The 18693-nt window shown below is 38.9% G+C and overlaps 1 protein-coding gene across 1 annotated transcript in view; it reads left to right on the top strand.

Moving 5' to 3' along the window:
• The window catches only part of LINS (lines homolog (Drosophila)), a 22971-nt gene extending 17577 nt beyond the window's left edge, over window positions 1-5394 (top strand). Inside the window, exon 6 of the mRNA XM_006900065.1 lies at window positions 4494-5394. Coding sequence (XP_006900127.1) covers window positions 4494-5394 — 901 coding nt within the window. The remainder of the gene's footprint in view (window positions 1-4493) is intronic.
• The last annotated feature ends 13299 nt before the right edge of the window (window positions 5395-18693 follow it).

Genomic DNA, 18693 nt, shown 5'->3' with positions numbered 1-18693 from the left:
GGGAGAAGGGTGCAACAATGAATGAATGGAATCCCAAAATCTCTGTAGATGTTCATTGAAATGAAAAATAAACAACCTAAATTTAGAAAAAAAAAAAAGAGTGTTGGTTGTTTTGCATAGGTATGCAGTTCAATCCACCAGATGCTCTGCTGGAGAAGGAGGGGCAGTCTCTTCCTGTACTAGTCAGATCGATTTGACGGTACACACAAAAAATAGTATATTTTTTTTTAAGTGTTGGTTGTAGATTTGAGCAAGTTATAATTGCTAACAACCTCAATTTTTTCTCCAATATGGTGCTGCCAGTTGACTCACTGGTGAGAATCTTTGTCTTCTTGATGTTGAGCTTCAATCCTTATTGAAGACTACAATCCTTGACTTTTGCAGTGCTTTAGGTCTTCTTCAATTTCAGCAAGCAAGCTTGTGTCATCTGCATATTGAAGGTTGTTAATGAGTCTTCCTCCAATCTTGATGCCACATTCCTCCTCATAAAGCCCTGCTTCACACATTATCTGTTCTGCATACAAATTGAAAAGGTACAGGGACAGAATCATCCCTGACACACTCCTTTCCTGATTTTGAACCATGCAGTATTTCCTTGCTCTGTTCTGAGGGCTGCTTCTTGGTTCAAGTATAGGTTTCATATAAACACAATCAAGTGTTCTGATACTACCTTTTTCCTCAAGGTTAGCCACGATTTATTGTGATCCACACAATGAAACAAAGATAAATATTCTTCTGGTACTCTCTGCTTTCTGCCAAGATCCATCTGACATTGGCAATAATGTCCCTGGTGCCATGACCTCTTCTAAACCCAGCCTGTATTTCTGGTAGTTCTCTGTACTGTTCTGTCAATGTACTGTTCAAGTCTTGTCTGGATAATCTTCAAGAAGATTTTGCGAGTGTGTGGTATTAGTGATATTGTTTGATAATTTCCACACTCTGTCGAGTCACCTTTTTATGGAATGCGAATAAATATGGATTTCTTCCAGGCAGTTGGCCAAGTAGTTGTCCTCCAGATTTCTTGGCACAACTTGGTGAGCATATCCAGGATAGCATCTGTTTGTTGAAATATGTCTCTTGGTATGCCATCAATTACTAGAGTTTTATTTTTTTCCAAATCTTTAAGAGCAGCCTGCACTTCTTTCTTTATTGCCATTGCCTCTTGCTCATATGTTGTTTCTTTAAATTCTTCTGTGTGAGCCAGTTCTTTTTGGTACAGTGACTCTGTATATTCCTTTTATCTGCTAGTAATGCTTTTTTAATCACTCAGTATTCTGCCCATAGTACCCTTAAGCATTGCAACTTGTGGCTTGATTTTATTCTTTGGTTCTTTCCCCTTAAGAAATGATAAGTGATTTTGGCCCTTTTGATTTTCTATCTCCAGCTCTTTCCATATTTCATTATAATATTTTGCCTTGTCTTCCCAAGCAGCCTGTTGAAATCTTCTATTCAGCTCCTGAATTTCTTGATTTCTTCCCTTTGCTTTGGCTTCTCAGCACTCTAGTGCTATATTCAGAGTCTCCTCCATTTTGGTCATTTCTTCTTCCTTCTTAGATTGACATTTTGCATTCTTCATGAACCATAATCTCGATATATTCCCACAGCTTATCTAGTCTTCAAAGCCTCAAACCTATTCCTGAGTTGGTTTTTAAATTCATGAGAGATAAACTCAAGGTCAAATTTTTATTTCTGTGGATATGATTTACCCTTCTTTAGTTTTAATTTGAACTTGCAAATGAGCAGTTGATCGTCTGTTCCACAATCTTCACTGGGCCTAGTTTTTACTGCTGATACTGAACTTCTCTAATTGATTCCTGTGCATCCCTTCAGGTGAAATCCATGTGGATAGCCTGTGTTTATGTTTCTTATAAAAGGTATTTTTTTTAATAAAAGGTATTTGCTATGAATAAATCACTGATTGTACAGAATTCTGTAAACCTATCCCCAGCCTCATTTCTGTCACCAAGTCCATATTTTATGAGTACTGATCCTTCTTCCTGTTTCCCAACTTTTGTATTCTAGTCACTTATTATTATTATTAATGCATCTTAGTTACATGTTTGATTGATTTCTGACTGCAACAGTTGATAGAAATCATCTCTTTCCTCCTCTTTGGCTCTGGTTGTAGGTGCATAAATTTGAATGATAGTGATATTAACAGGTCTTCCTTGTATACATGAGGATATTACCCTTGCACTCACAATACTGTATTTCAAGATGGATCTAGAAATGGCCTTTTTTAACCATGAAAGTGACCTCATTTTTTCTCACCTTTTCATCTCCAATATAATAGATCATATGATCTTGGAATTCAAAATGTCCCATTGCTAATCCATCTCATTTCACTGATACCCAATATGTCAATATTTACATGTTCCATTTCTTTCTTTAAAATGTCCAGTTTTCCTGCATTCATGCTTCTCACATTCCACATACCAGTTGTTGATTTCTTCTTACAACTGTTTCTCCTCCGTTGTGTTTCCAGATTTGAGGGCCCAACTTCAGTTGCCATACTTGTTAGTCTACTCTAAGTATGCTTTGCTGTACAGAGGGTTTTCAAAGGCCAGTTATATTTCAGAAGTGGATGGCCAATCATTATTCCTAGTCTGTCTTAATTTGGATGTTCACTGTTAGAAGAATATCTGACAGACAAGTATTTGACACTTCCCTTATAGAAATAGCCAATACATTCACTGCTCACCCACCACAAGCACACATGACTCATCTGTACGCTTTCCCTGCTATCTCTCCATTCCTTGCACACACAGCTACCTGGTCAAACCCTCCCTTCCCAGACACCTCTCAGTAGGATCACCAGTCACTTCTGTGATGCCTTGCACTACACATTGCTACTGGTTTCTCACACTGTTGTCCATCTCTTGTTTAGGAGGATCTAAGTCTAAATCCCATGTACCAACTTCAGAGAATGATTTTTGCTTGAGGCTGTACTGAGGGAAGATCCTGGCAACAGAGCTTCTGCTAAGTTCTTTGACTTAATTGTGTCTGTTTACATTGCTGACACAATGTGGTAATTCCAAGGTCCAGAAAGGTTTGTCCTAGAGAGGGTGGAATTAGGCTGCTCCTTGGAGGCAACAATTTTGAAGTTTCGTCTTGCCTACTTTCAACATATTGCGAGGAGGGACCGGTCCTTGGAGAAGGGACATCATGCTTGGAAGGGTGTAGGGACAGCACAACAGAGGAAGACCCTTGATGAGATGGATTGACTCGGGGACTGGGGGTTAGGTATGTCAGAGACAATAAGATTGGCACAGAATAGGCAGAGTTTATGGCTCTTGTACATAGGGTCACTCTGGGTCGCACCAGCTTGATGGCACATGGCAACAACAGCATACTCTGCAGGAAATGAAAAACAGGAAGAATGGTGTTGCATTCGGAGTCAAAAAGTCAATTTTGAAGTACAATTAAATACAATGTTATGAGTGATAGGATAATATCCATACTCACACAAGGAAAACTTGTTAACACTATTATTCAAATATATGCTTCTACATCTAGAACCAAAAAGGAAGAAATTGAGAATTTTTGACCAAATTTTGCAGTCTAAAATTGACCAAACATGCAGTCAGAATGCATTAATGATAATTAGTGACTGGAATGCAAAAGTAGGAAACAGCAAAGAAGGAACAGTATTTGAAAAATTTGGACTTGGTGATAAAATTTGTAATTGAGTTCTTAATAACTAAGAATTCCACAAGAACAAGTTGACACCAGACAGAATTACATGAACAGGAGTTCAAATTCATAATCTTTAGTAATTGCTGCACAAGCCTTAGAGAAGATTCAGTTACCCTAGGTTGGGTCACAGATTCTTATTTGAGCCTGTCATAGAGCCAGGAGTAGATAGTACTCTGATTAATCATGTACCTTCTTCTGTTGAGGGTAGTATAGCAGGAAACGAGAAGGTCAGCCTTGAACCCCAGAGTGACACATGAAATTAGTTACCTATAAGATTGAAAAGTAAGTTATTGGTCATGCAGTGGTAGAATTCTGACCTTTCATGCATGAGATCTAAGTTTCATTCCTGGCCAGTTTACCTAATGCACAGCTACCACCTGTCTGTCAACAGAGGACTGTGTGGTGTGAGAATGCTGAACAGCTTGCAAGAGAGCTCAAGATTAAGACTAGGAAGAAAGGCCTGGTGACTTTCCAGAAATCAGCCAATGACAACCCTATGAGTCATGGGAATAGAGCAGGAACAGTCAGCATTTTGTTCTGTTATGCATAGAGTAGCGAGGAATCAGGGGCCAATGTAGCTGAAAACAACAAGAATGTGAATTCTGCTATCAGGAGAAAGGACAACATAGGAGGAAAATGAATTAATTAGTTTTGATTTTTTTTAAATGTAATAAGTGATAGGAAAATGAATGTTTTTATTTTTTAATATATAAATATGTCATGTGAATTATATATGTCAAAACTATTATTTAATAATAATTATTAATCTGGGTTCTCTGTTACCTTTGATTTTTCAGGGAATGTTGTCTTACTACTGATAATTCAACCCAGGAAAAACAAATGTGGAATCATCACACCCATGAAAATGGTTATAATCCTCACTGCATTTTCTTGTTCTTCTTAAAAAGTATAGGATTTGATTCTACAGTTCTTCTTGATTTTTTAATTTCATCAGAAACTTGTTTCCTTGAATATTTTGTTAAGTACTTAAAATTACTCCAAAAAGACTGGTATAATTTTTTTACCATTTGCAAGTATTTTGATGCACCTGAGTCAAAAGATGGAGTAACCATTTGTACCCCCTTGACTGACCCAGACAGAAGCATCGATCAAACAGAACCACATTTTTGGACTATTCTAGGTGATCAGATAGATGCTTCTGCTTGGCCATCCTGGGCTTCTGGTGATTCTTCTGACCCACTGGAGAGTCAGAGTGACTGCTACCAGGCCATGATACCCAACAAGTCCCATTTCAGGCTTCAAACTGCGAGTTGGTCTTCCCCTCAAACTTCTCAAAGTTTGGTAGATTATGACAGCTCTGATGATTCAGAGGAAGAATCCACATTCCAGTGCTTAGCAAACAGGAAGCAGACATCATTACACCAAGAAGCAGTTAAGAAGATTCAGGACACATCTGCAATAAGTAAGGGTGAAAAAGAGCTAACCCTAGAGCTTCATTCAGGATCTTTGGTTCCAGAAGAAAGTAATTATTCCTTTTGTGATGATCATGAGGTAAGTCAAAAGAGCACTGTCTCTGAAGTATGGAGAGCTTATAGAACAGTTAAATGCTTGGAAAGACTACAAGGTGCAATTTACCGTTTGCAGAAGAAGAATCTTTTTCCATATAATCCAACAGCACTTTTAAAGTTGCTAAAATCTGTTACAGCTTTATATAATAAAAGTATGCATCCTTTGTAACTTGGTAGTTTTCTGCTTCCAGGATCAATTTGGTAACACTGATGGGAAAAATATACTTTGGGGTAGTTTCCACCATGTGTATGTATTCCCAGAAATATTTACCTGCAGAAATTCACATATAAGCACAAAGAATAAAGACGAAAGATGTTCAATGCCACATGTAAAAACAAAATACTAGAAGTACCTGATTAAATAAATGATAAATCTTTCCATGTTCATGAAATGAAACCGGTTTCAGTAAAAAAATACCAAAAGTGAATAATACGTTGTATTCCCATTTATTTAAGAAATGGTGAGAGAGAGTAAGAAGAAATATTATATACACAGATTCACACCTTCATATGCTTAACATAAGCACTTTCTTATTGCAGAAATATGGATAACATTAGATTTGCCAATTTAACATCTTTTGATTGGTGACACTAATTACATTAACCACATGTAATACATGCTTTTGTGTATTCCTGAAAGGGAGCTTTGATGGTCTAGTGGTAAGGAGTTACACTTCCCACCCAAAGGCTCTCAGTTCAAATCCACCAATTATCCAATGTGATTTACACATTCTAAAAACCTGCTGGAAGTTCAGCTAAGGGTTCCCCACACATAACAAGAAAATATGTATTGAAAAAAAGAAAATATGTATTGAAGAAAGTCCTATCCTATGATTGCCTTGAGTTTGAGTCTGAAGATTTGACTTTGCATTGTATATCTTTTAGTACTGTTTTATTTCTAAGAGAGTTCTGTTAGCGTAGTCTGTAGAGAATTGTACTGCTAACCCAAAGGTGGTACCTCTCTGGCAATTTGAATTCACCATCCAATCTGAAGAAGAAAAATGGTCTATCTCCTGAGCTATTTACAATCCCCAGAAACTTGCTGTATGATCAACTGTCAGTCAGTCCCACTGGACAACAAATGAGTTTTGAGGCATTACTTCTAAGTGTGTGCACTATATTAATAACATTTAAGAAAAAGAAAAGACAAAAATGTCTTTCTTGTTGCCGGGTGCTGTCTACTCAAGTTGGCTCATAGTAATCATTTCAAAACCAGATTGAAACCTTGCCCTGTTTGGCTTCATAATCTCCACACTCAAGCCCATTGCTGTAGTCACTGTATCAACTCTTCTCAAGAGTATTTTCCTCTTCTGCTGACTCTATTTTTTCAAGTAGAAGTCTTTTCCCAAAAACTAGTGCCTCCTGGAAATATGTCCAAAGTGTGTGAGGGGAAGATTGTCCACCCCCAACCCCCACCCCCGTGCCTCAAAAGGTGTACCCCTGATTGCACTTCCTCCAAAACTTTTGTTCTTTTGACTGGTATATTAGCGACTCTTCACTAACATCATAATTAAAAGGCATCAATTTTTCTTTGGACTTCTCACCTTCACATAGAAAGTGATAGAAAGCAATAGAAAATGTGTAGCTTAGATCAAGTGTTTCTTAGTCTTTAAACTGACATCCTTGCTGTTTAGCACTTTAAGAGGTCCCTGACAATGGATATGTACTATGCAACACATCTTTTGATATCTTGACTGCTGCCTGCTATGACTGTTGATTGTGGATCCAAGTAAGATAAAATCATTAACAACTTCAATTTTTTTCTCCATCTATCTTGCTATTCTGGAAGCAGGAGGGGCATCCACTTCCAAAATGGCTTGCCTCCGGAAACACTATGTACAGTGTTCAGGCCCTTCATTCATAGGGTCGCTATGAGTCATCTACGACTCAACGGCACCTCACAACAAAAACATCTTGACATTGCCTGCTGGTCCAGTGATAAGGATATTTGTGGTTTTGTTTTGGTGTTTTGTTTTGGTTTTTTTATGTTTAGCTGTAACCCATATTGGTAGCCTGATGTTCTTTAGTAAGTGTCTCTTCACTTTCTGCAAGCAAGGTTGTAACCATCAGCATAACTTAGATTGTTGATGAGTCTTCTTCCAATCCTAATGCTACATTTTTCTTCAGTTTGCCCAATGTCTGTATTGAAAAGTTAAGGGAAAAGGATAAATTCCTGACACACATTGCCTGATTTTAAGCCTTGTAATGTCCACAGTTCTGTTTGGAGAACTGCTTCTTGGTCTATGTATATGTTTTCAATGAATACAAATAAGTGTTCTTAAGTTCTCATCCTTATCAATGTTATGCATACTTAGGACCCTCACAGTTGAATGCCTTTTCATAGTCAATAAAACACAAGTAAACATCTTTCTTGCATTTTCTACTTTCTTTCAAGATGCATATATAAATGTTGACTACACTAACTCATACATTTGAACCATGTTTCTCTATAAGGTTTCTAAGGAACCATCAGCCCCTTATTAGGTCTAAAATCCAACAAAAAGAAACCTTGTACATATCCTAAGTATTGTCCTTTCTGCATCTTTCCATATATTACAGCACTAAAATGGATAAAGGCCAAAATAAAGGAAATGCAGAATTAAAAGGGATGAACACATGATTGCAAAGGACAGCTGGAGAAAACAAAGCACTATAATGAAATGTGTCAAGACTTGGAGTTTAGACATCAAAAGGGAAAAACACACCTGACACTTTTTAAGCTGGAAGAACAAGTTTAAATCCCAGGTTGCAATACTGAAGGAGCCTAGGGGTAAAATACTGAATTATTCAGGAAGCATCAAAATAAGATGGAATACAGTCACTGAACCAAAAAGAATTGGTCAGTGATGAACCATTTCATGAATGTAACCTATGAACAAGAGCCAATGGTGATAAAAAGAGAAATTCAAGCTGTTCTAAAGGCACTGGTGAAAAATAAGGCCCTAGGAATTGATGGAATACCAGTTGACCTGTTTGAACAAACAGATGCAGCCCTGCACTCATTAGCCTTGCCAAGAAATTTGGAAAACAGCTAACTGGCCAACTGACTTAAAGAAACCCATATTTGTTTTCACTGTTGTTGTTATGTGCCGTTCATAGCGAACCTATGTACAACAGCCCTAAACCCTGCTCTATCCCTTGCCAATCTCACTGTCTCCAACACACCTATCCTCATTATCCCAGGGACAGAATCCATCTCATCAAGGGTCTTCCTCTCCGGAGCCATCCTTCCACCCTTCCAAGCATGACGGCCCTCTCCAAGGACTGGTCCCTCCTTGCGACATGTCCCAAGTATGTCAGACAAAGGTTCAGAATCCTTGCCTCCAAGGAGCAACCTGGCTTCACCCTTTCCATGACAAACTTGTTTGTTCTCCTAGCAGTCCATGATATATTCAATACTCTTCTCCAGAACCAAAGCTCAAAGGCATCAACCCTCCTATCATCCCTAGTCACTGTCCAACTCTCCGAAGCATAGCAAGTAATGGCAAAGACCATGGCCTGAATCAGGTGCACCTTCGTCTCCAGACTGACATCGTTGCTCCTCAGTACCTTGGAGAGGTCTCTGACAGCAGACTTTTCCAATGCAATTCATCTTTTAATTTCCTGACTGCTGGTACCAAGTGTTGATTGTAGAGCCAAGCAAACTGAAGCTGTCAACAATCTCAATCTCTTCATCATCTATCATGATGCTGCCAATTGGCCCAGTGGTGAGAATCATTGTTTTCTTGACGTTGAGCTTCAATCCATATTGATGGTTGCAATCCTTGACCTTCTACAGCAAGTGCTTCAAGTCCTCAGTTTCAGCAAGTAGGTTTGTGTCATCTGCATAATGCAGATTGTTGATAAGTCTACCTCCAATCCTGGTGCCACACTTCTCATAGAGTCCGGCCTCCTGTATAATCTGTTCTGCATAAAGATTGAAAAGATATGGAGATAGGACACATCCTTGATGCACACCTTTCCTGATTTTGAATCATGCAGTGTTTCCTTGCTCTGTTCTGATGACTGCCTCCTGGTCAAAGTATAAGTTTCACATAAGCACAGTCAAATGTTCTGGGATTCCCATTCCACTCAAAGTTCAGCCACAATTTGTTGTGATCCACACAGTTCTCAGTGTAAAAAAAAAAAAAAAAGAAGAAGAGGAGGAGGAGAAGAAGAAAAAGCAGAAGGTGGAAAGTGAACAATATCATTACTGTCACATGCACACTAAATCTTGCTAAAAATTTTAAAAGATGACTGGAACGGTACATGACAAGGAACTGACAGAAATTCAAACTGGACTCAGAACAGGCCTTGGAATGAGTGATATCATTGCTGTTGCCAGAAAGATATTGGCTAAAAGAGAATACCAGGAAGACATTTATCTGTGTTTTATTGACTATCAAAGGCATTTGTGTTTCATAATAAATTATGGCCAACATTGTGAATAGGAATCAAAGAATACGTAATTGTGTTTATGTGAAACCAGACGCATAGAAAAAGAAGTTGCCCGAACAGAAGGAGGGAACATTTCATGATTTAAAATCAGGAAAAGTACATCAGTGTTGTATCCTTTCTCCATACCTATTCAATCTAGTTGCTGAGCAAATAATTTGAGAAGCTTGATTATATGAAGAAGGATGTGGTATCATCAACAACCTGAGTTATACACATGACACAACCTCGGAGAAAATGAAAACAACTTGAATCACTTACTGCAGAAGGTTGTTATGTGCCATCAAGTCTCTTGCAATTCATAGTGACTACATATAATAGCCCTGAAACCTGTTCTATCCTGTGCCAATCTTATTGTCTCTTACATACCTACCCCCCAATACCCCAGTCACAGAATCAGTCCATCTCATCAAGCATCTTCCTCTTGCGCTGTCCCTCCACCCTTCTAAGCATGACATCCCTCTCAAAGGACATGTCAGGAGGGACCATTTCTTGGGAAAAGACATTTTGCTGGGAAAGGTCAGAGAAAGGATCAAAGAAAGGGGTTGATACAGTAACACTGGCCTCAAGCATGGTGATGCCTGATGATGCAGAATTGGGAAAAGTTCTCATCTGTTCATAAGATTGCTATTGGCTTGGTGGCACGACCACAATATATATATAACTGACCCTTGAGTATAAGTCAATTCATCACATATCTACCAAGTCCTATTTTTGTTGAATGTGACCTATCTTGATTGTGTAGTAACTGTATTTGACCTTTCAAAGTTCTAAGGGCTGTCTTGGGCAGAAAAACACCTAACTAGTGATTGTTGCCTTGTGAGTTCCCAGTGTATACTTTTTTCCATCTTAAAAAAAAAAAAAAAAAAACCAAACCCTTACTCCAAGTGAGCAAAAAGTGTCATGAATTTATTCTACTCTTCTTTTGAGAGATTTTATAACCTAGTAGTGAAGAGTTCCACTGTCAGCCCAAAGGCAGGCAATTCAAATCCGCCAGCTGCTCTGTGGGAGAGAGAGACAATCTTGGCTTATGTGATTAATAGCCTCTGAAAACCCGCTGGAGGGTCAGCTATATGATTTCCCTGCTGGATAACAATGAGAAAGAGAGATTCTTTTATCTTAAACCACCATAATTCCCTAACATAAAGTATAATGAAAACAGAAATGCACACATACAAAAAAGTTAAGTTTTACAACCCAACTCTAGTCACTACCCAAATCAAGAAAAAAGGATCAGTGTATTCCAGAAGTTCATGAGTGCCTCTCTTCTGTACCCCTAAGGATAATCCTCATCTGTGATTCTTTTTTATTCTTTTGATTATTATTTTCAATTATTTTTGCTAGGTTTTATTTTATATAAATGGAGTAATAGACTAAATATTCTATTTTGCTTTTTTTTTTTTAAATTCAACCAATTAGTTCAACAAACATTTATTGACTATGTTTAGCTTTTTTTGTTCCAATTTATTTGGGTGGGGTTTTAAAAGTAATTGTCAAGCAGCTGCATTTCAGCTATTATTAGTAACAAAATACTTTTGACTCTATGGCACACCCTGTGTGCCAACGTGGTACAATTGAATTATTGATTCAAAGTAAATTCAAGCAGGTTATGCTAGAATGTGCAACCACATTCAACCTGACTCTAGCCTCTCCTACCATTCTCAGGAGTGCAACCCATTGCCCTTGCACAGTCACTCAGCAGCTCCACCTTACCTGAGAGACCTGCGTAGCATTTCCCATCAACTCTAAATCATTATTGTTGTTAGATGCTCTTGAGTTTGTGTCAACTTAGCAACCCTGTGTACTACAATAGAAGGAAGCACTTCCGAGTTCTGTGTCATCTCACAATGTTTGCTTAAATTAGTTGTCACTCTGTGTCACTCCTTGCGAAATGAATGTAGGCAACATGAGGACACCCAATTCTGATCTCCACTAACTCCACAGAGGGAAAATGTCCCACATTGACACTATAGAACTAATAACTGAAAGATCATACATGGTCTCCTATGCTTCTGCACCTACATCTAGTAGTTCCAGTTAACCAGTCTTACACTTCTACTGGGTCTGGAATTCACTGCAATGACCTCAAGACTTCACAGAATTATACAGTTGAGGAGTTTATTGGGGAAGTTAACAGGGTATAATTCAGTCCTGACAGTTTCTCAGTGTGGTGGCAGGCCCTCTGACCCTCAGCCTTATGGGTCAGGTCAGTGTTAACAAAGTTCATGTCAGTAATGGCATACTCCCTTAGCACCCCAGCAGGCTTGGATTGAAGGCCTCTGGTTCTGGCTCTGTAGAGCAGCAGTCCCAAGTCAGCTCTGTCTCATCTTGGTCTCTGGTTCTTTGCTGAAGTTGCTGTTTCTTTTGTGTTTATCCCAGTCTGGCTCAGGCAGGAATAGCCCCCCAAAAGAAGCAGGTTGCTTCCTCTTCGTTGTTGGTTTTGAGAGATTCCTTATTTCTGCCACTGAATCTGCTCCATTTAAACCTAGGGGAATGGCAAGACTAGCCAGTCTCCTTTTTGATAGACAAACACACCCTATTGGCATGCTCCCACCTAGCCTTGAGACAATGTCAAAGTCAGTGCCTAGGAAAGCATTTTGAATGATAAACCTCTAACACGACACCCTCATTTTGGATTTTTTCTTTTACTTCTTTTCTGCCTTACCAGAGACTGGCCCCTTCTATTAATAAAGCATTAAATTTTATGTATTTTGTACTCTGAACTTGACTCTTTCCTGTATTACATACAGCATTTGATGCATAGTTTTTCTTTCCAAAGCTGCTTAAGAGCAAAAATTACCAAACTCATTTTATTCATTATCTGAAGCAGTATAATGTCTGTCATATTCTAGGTACGTAATAATCACTGACTAAATGAGAAAAGCTGCTTATCCAAGGGCTTGACCATCTGCAGAGTGATAGGTGTACAAAAAGTATCAATGGTTATGCTGCAGTTCCTATAAGTGAACTACTCTTCTAATAGATTTAAATGTGTTTACTCTCTCAATAACGCTAGAATTCTTTGCAGCTGAGAAAACAGACACAAAAAAAAACTTGTCCAAGATCATATAATTAGTTAAATGGTATAGCTGAGATAAAGGATAACCAAAACTGAACACACTCCTGTCAAGCCAATTCTGACTTACAATCACCCTTCATCAAATTTTCCAGATTGTAAATCTGGGAGACCGTCCATCTTTCTTCTCCTACAGAGCACCTGTTTAGCAGTCTGATACGAAATAAAAGATACAGGTAGTCTAATTCCGAATCACTTGTATACTACTTTTCATAATTTATGCATACCTTCAAGTTAGGAGACAATGCATAAGACTTTAAAATTAGAATTTATACTTCATTAGATGATGTCTGATGTATGAGAATTTATGGTAGAAAAGGTCAGGTTTCCAAATATCTTGGATGTTTTTGGTCATTCCATAGGCAACAGAAAGCTGATGAGATTTTTGGCAAATGAGTTGTGTTTGAAGAAACTTACAGCAATATGGTGACTAAATTGTCATAAAGCTCAATAGCTATTGCAGTAGTTCCACAAAAAGCAGGGATAGTAAGAAAGGATCAAGGACATCTGGTTGAAAACCTGCATCAGTTTGCTCATCCTCCAGAGCCCCACAAAGACAGGAGTCAAGGGAGCCAATATCAGCACAAGAATCATGAGAGGGAAATTATTTTGGAAGATAGTTGCGATTCCAACCTAAAGGCAGATGCACCAGCTGCTTCATGAGAGTAAGACTAGCAATCTGCTGTCTAATACACAGCCTCTGAAAACCTGCTGGAGGGTCAGCAATGAGTTAATTCTGACTTCATGCAATGAGTTTGAGGGTTTGTTGCTTGTTAAGCAGACTCAAGAAAGCCAAATCTCAAGTAACAAGGAGAAAGCTGTGAAGAAGCTTGATTTACTAGGCAGATCCCAATGAGAGTTTGGGACTTTGCAGTCTCAAGTACTACATTTTGTACCAAGAGATGGTTGCTTGAAAGTACCCAAGAATCAGCTAGAATAATCTGCACAGAGATGTTAATAAAATCATGGGGAAGATCTGATTGTTCTGTGAGTGTAGAAAGGGGGGGGAAAGTCTATAATCGGAGAAAACATAGGAAATAAATTACAGAACAAGAAATAGGATCCAGGTAGGATAAACAGAATTTAGGTAGGGTTTTAAGAAGAAAATTACTGTGCAGCTCTGCAACTGCATCCTGGCCCATCCTCACCCTTCTGCCCCCAACCCTCACTTCCTTGTACCCCCAATATGTTTTTCCCAATTAAAAAAGAAAGAATAGAAAGAAAAAGTTCATTCTTTAAAAAAAAGGAAATTAATCCCCGAGTAATGTAAAAAGTCCACACACTTAGCTGCTAACTGTAAAGTGAGGGGTTTGGGTCCATCCAGAGGCATTGTAAAGAAAGGGCCATCAATCCACATATGAAAAATTAGTCATCGAAAATCTTTTATAGCACAGCTCTTGTCTAACACACATGAGTCTGTCATGTGTGGGAATCACTTGAGGTTCCAACAGATTGAGAAGGAATATCATAGTTAAATACCTCTGAGAGGGAGGATGAGATTTAAAAAGAAGCCACTGGGCATTCTGACAATTAGGAAGTTGTTGATTTTTAAGGGCAAATGTAGTTGGATCACATGATTCAAACACAAAAGTTCATGGGAGGGGTTTTTGTGTTGTTGATAGGTGCCATCGAGTCGAGTACATCTCATAGTGATACTAAGAACAACAGATATGAACCTATACTGTTCCATTCTCACAATCTCCAACACCCTCATGCACATTGCTGCAGTCACTGTGTCAGTCCACCTGGTTGAGGTTCTTTCTATCATTTGGCATCCACTCCATCTCCCCAAACATGAAGCAGAAACCACTTGTGTATAAAGAGCATTGAGCCATATGAGGAAGTTCATATCTGAGCTTTACCAACAACAACAACAACACAAAACCAGTTCCCATTAAATCAGACATACTCCTGTAAACTGCTTTTACTCATTTTAACACCAGTCTTACTGCTTTGCTGGGTCTAAAATCTGATGTGATAGTTCACAGACCACACAGAACCATATTAGGAAACCAAAAGTCTATAATTCATGTTAGTAGCTGAATACAATCATTCAATTAGGACAGTTTCAAAATGTGCTTATGGGCACTTCAGCCTTTAACATCAAGGTGTTATACCAGAATTCTCAATCCTGCCAATACTGGCTCACCACCACCATGTTCCTCCAGTAAACTTGGGCAAAAGATCTTTGATCTGGTTCAATGGCATAGCAGTCCCAAGGTCCACTCTCTCTCATGTCCAATCTCTGGTTCTCTGATGCAGTTGCTATGGCTGTTGCTACATAGGCCATAGTATGTCTGGTGCAAAAATTTCTGATCCTGAAGGACACATTACACTTTCTTGCTGCTGCTTTGCTGGTGATGAGGTTTCTCACATTCTGCTCCTGGATCTGCTCAATTTAATGGTGAGACAAGCCAATTCCCTTGTATATTAGTAAGACTAATGAATCCCCTTGTGGATAGGCTAACACACACCATTTGCATATTCCCACCCATTCACATGGCAAAGTCGGACAAGAGGCTAGAGAATCCATTTTGAAGAATAAACCCTTAACATCACAACTTGGATAGTGGTTTCCAACTTATTTGCATCTTCTGTACCCTTATGAATACATCTACTTTTCACTTATTAACAATAATTACCTAAAATTTTGCATAACAAGAATAGTAAAAATCATACTACCCAATTATTTCAACCTTAATGCCACACATCAAGTAGTAATTAACTCCAAGATACAAGTCAAAAAAGTAATACTGGCTATTGTGGTTAAGGTTATGTATCAACTTAGCTGGGCGATGACTCTCAGTGATTTGACAGTTTTGAAATGATGTTGATTTGGTAGTTGAATAATGACATGGTCATCCTTTTTGCATGATGATAATTTTTACAATTTTTTGCCTTTGGAGCCTCAGGTTGATAAATAAAGAGTGTTTTGGAATGTGTGTGTGTGTGTGTGTGTGTGTGTCTGTGTGTATGACTCTTAAAATAACTGAAAGGCTGAACTATCAACATTTTAATCAATTATTTATAACACAATAATTAAAAGTGTTGTCCTCACCTGTTCCATAACAAGGCTCTCATTAGGCTTTAGTTTGGCTTGCTGAAGATCCTCCCACCCTTTCCTCCAAGGATACCTAGCTTCCACCCACTCCTGCATAGCCCAGCTTCTGTCTGAGACTTGGACTGCCCTTATGTTTGGAAACTTGAACTAAATATTAAACTAATTGGTCTCCATTGTCATTTATAGAAACATATGTTGTTGTTGTTGTTGCTATATGCTATCAAGTTGCCTGGGATTCATAGCAACCCTATGAACAACAGCTCTGAACAACAACAACCCTATGAACAACACTCTATCATGAGCCAATTTCGTTGTCTCTGGCAAACCTACCCCATTACCTCTATCACTGAGTCAAACCATCTCATTCATGCTCTTCCCCTCTTGGGTTGTCCCTCTGTACTTCCAAGCATGAAACACACCTTTAAGCCACACGAATTTTAAAAGGCAGTAGGCCCACACATCAGGCTTACACTGGTTCCCAGTAAGAGGCTTCCGGCCAGCCAAAGATGACCCAGAGCCTTCCCACTCTCCAAGGACAGGTCCCTCCTGGAACATGCCCAAAGTATGTAAGACAGAGCTTCAAAATATTTAAGATCACCTGAAAAATCTTACTTGATAAAATGTCTGATCTGTTTACATTGCCAAAGATCTAGCAGAGAAAATGAAAGATTTTCTGACTATACTATGAAGGAGCTGAATTTGGTTCAGTGTCTTTACAGTTACAATCATGTGCCCCAAATCAATTCATAAAAGTATTTAAGAAATACTTTTTTAAAAAAGAAACTCCACTGAACCATTTTTGCCACCATAATTACATGCATATGTATACCCTAGAGAATGCATGCTTTTCCTTTCCAGGACTTTTATTCTGATTCCATAGTCATTGTTATGTGCTGCAACCCTATGTACAAGAGCCTTAAACCCTGCTCTATCCCTTGCCAATCTTACTGTCTCTGACACACCTATTCCCATTACCTCAGTGACTGAATCAATCCATCTTCCTCTCCTGTGCTGTCCCTCCACCCTCCCAAGGATGACGTCCCTCTCCAAGGACTGATCCTGCCTTGCAACATGTCCATAGTACGTCAGACGAAGCTTCAGAATCCTTGCCTCCAAGGAGCAGCCTGGCTTCACCCTCTCCATGACAAACGTGTTTGTTTTCCTAGCAGTCCATGATATATTCAATATTCTTCTCCAGAACCAAAGCTCAAAGGCATCAACTGTCCTTCTATCATCCCTAGCCATTATCCAACTCTCTGAAGCATAGCAAGTAATTGCAAAGACCATGGCCTGTACCAGGCACACCTTAGTCTCCAGACTGGCATCATTGCTCCTCAGTACCTTGGAGAGGTCTCTGACAGCAGACTTTCCTAATGCAATTCATCTTTTAATTTCCTGGCTGCTGGTACCAAGTGTTGATTGTAGAGCCAAGCAAACTGAAGCTGTCAACAATCTCAATCTCTTCACCATCTATCTTGATGCTGCCAATAGGCCTAGTGGTGAGAATCTTTTGTTTTCTTGATGTTGAGCTTCAATCCATATTGATGGCTGCAGTCCTTGACCTTCTACAGCAAGCGCTTCAAGTCCTCTTCAGTTTCAGCAAGCAGGTTGTGTCATATGTATGTTGCAGATTGTTGATAAGTATACCTCCAATTATGATGCCACACTTCTCTTCACAGAGCCCAGCCTCCCGGAAAATTTGTTCTGCATACAGACTGAAAACATATGGAGATAGGACACATCTTTGACTCACATCCTTCCCAAATTTGAACCATACAATTTTTTCTTGCTCTGTTCTGACCACTGCCTCCTAATCCAAGTATAGGTTTCACATAAGCACAAACAAGATTTCTGGAATTCCCATTCTTTTCAGAGTCAGCCACAGTTTGCTGTGGTTCACACAGCCAAATGCCTTTGCATAGTCAATCAAACACAGATAGGCATTCCTCTGGTACTCCCTGCTTTCACCAAGATTTATCTGTCATTAGCTATACTATCCCTAGCGCCATGGTCTCTTCTAAATCCAGCCTGCACTTCAGGCAGTTCTCTGTTGATGTGCTGGTCCAGCCGTTATTTTATAATCTTCAGCAGAATCTTGCTTGCATGTGATATCAATGATACTCTCCAATAATTTCCACAATCTGTCAGATCACCTTTCTTTGGAATGGGAAGGAATATAGATCTCTTCCGGTCAGTTGGCCAGGTGGTTGACCTCCACATTTTTTGACACAACTTGTTGAGCACGTCCAGGGCAACATCTGTTTGTTGAAATATGTAATTTCGTGTGCCATTAATCCCTCGGGCCTTGTTTTTGCAAGTTCTTTCAGAGCAGCTTGAACTTCTTCCGTCATCACCATAGGCTCTTGCTCATATATTGTTTCATGAAATTCTTCTGTGTCCACCAATTCCTTTTGGTACAATGACCACAATTCTTTTATCGTTAGAAGAAATTTTATGCACTTTTATTGTTAGAAGAAATTATATGCATGATTCTCTTTCCTACAGGGAAAGTTTAGCTGTTTTTATCTGGTTTGAGACAAGAGTCTTCCTAATCAATGGGAGTTAAAGATATTTAAAACATAGATTTTAAATATTCCAATTATAACAAAGAATGGCAAGTTCTTGCACAACTGAACTTTTAAAAAAATTTTTTATTATTATTCATTTTAATGAAAATTTACAGAAACTTTGGATTTCCATTCATTCATTGTTGCACTTTTCTCCCTGCCCACACCTCCCCCCCAAGTACATTCTTCTCTTTGAAAAGTAAAAGAAAAATTCTTTCATTGTTTTACAATCCCTCCCCCCAGGACCACCCCACTGTTGCAGCCTTTGCTCTGGACTCCTGTCATGACAATAATACCTAATCACATATCCCTTTTAAACACTTTTCTCCC

The sequence above is a fragment of the Elephantulus edwardii genome, unplaced genomic scaffold (genome assembly GCF_000299155.1).
Source record: "Elephantulus edwardii isolate Elephantulus edwardi_28Jun2011 unplaced genomic scaffold, EleEdw1.0 scaffold00272, whole genome shotgun sequence".
Classification (NCBI taxonomy): domain Eukaryota; kingdom Metazoa; phylum Chordata; class Mammalia; order Macroscelidea; family Macroscelididae; genus Elephantulus; species Elephantulus edwardii.
This window is presented reverse-complemented; position numbering and strand designations above follow the sequence as displayed.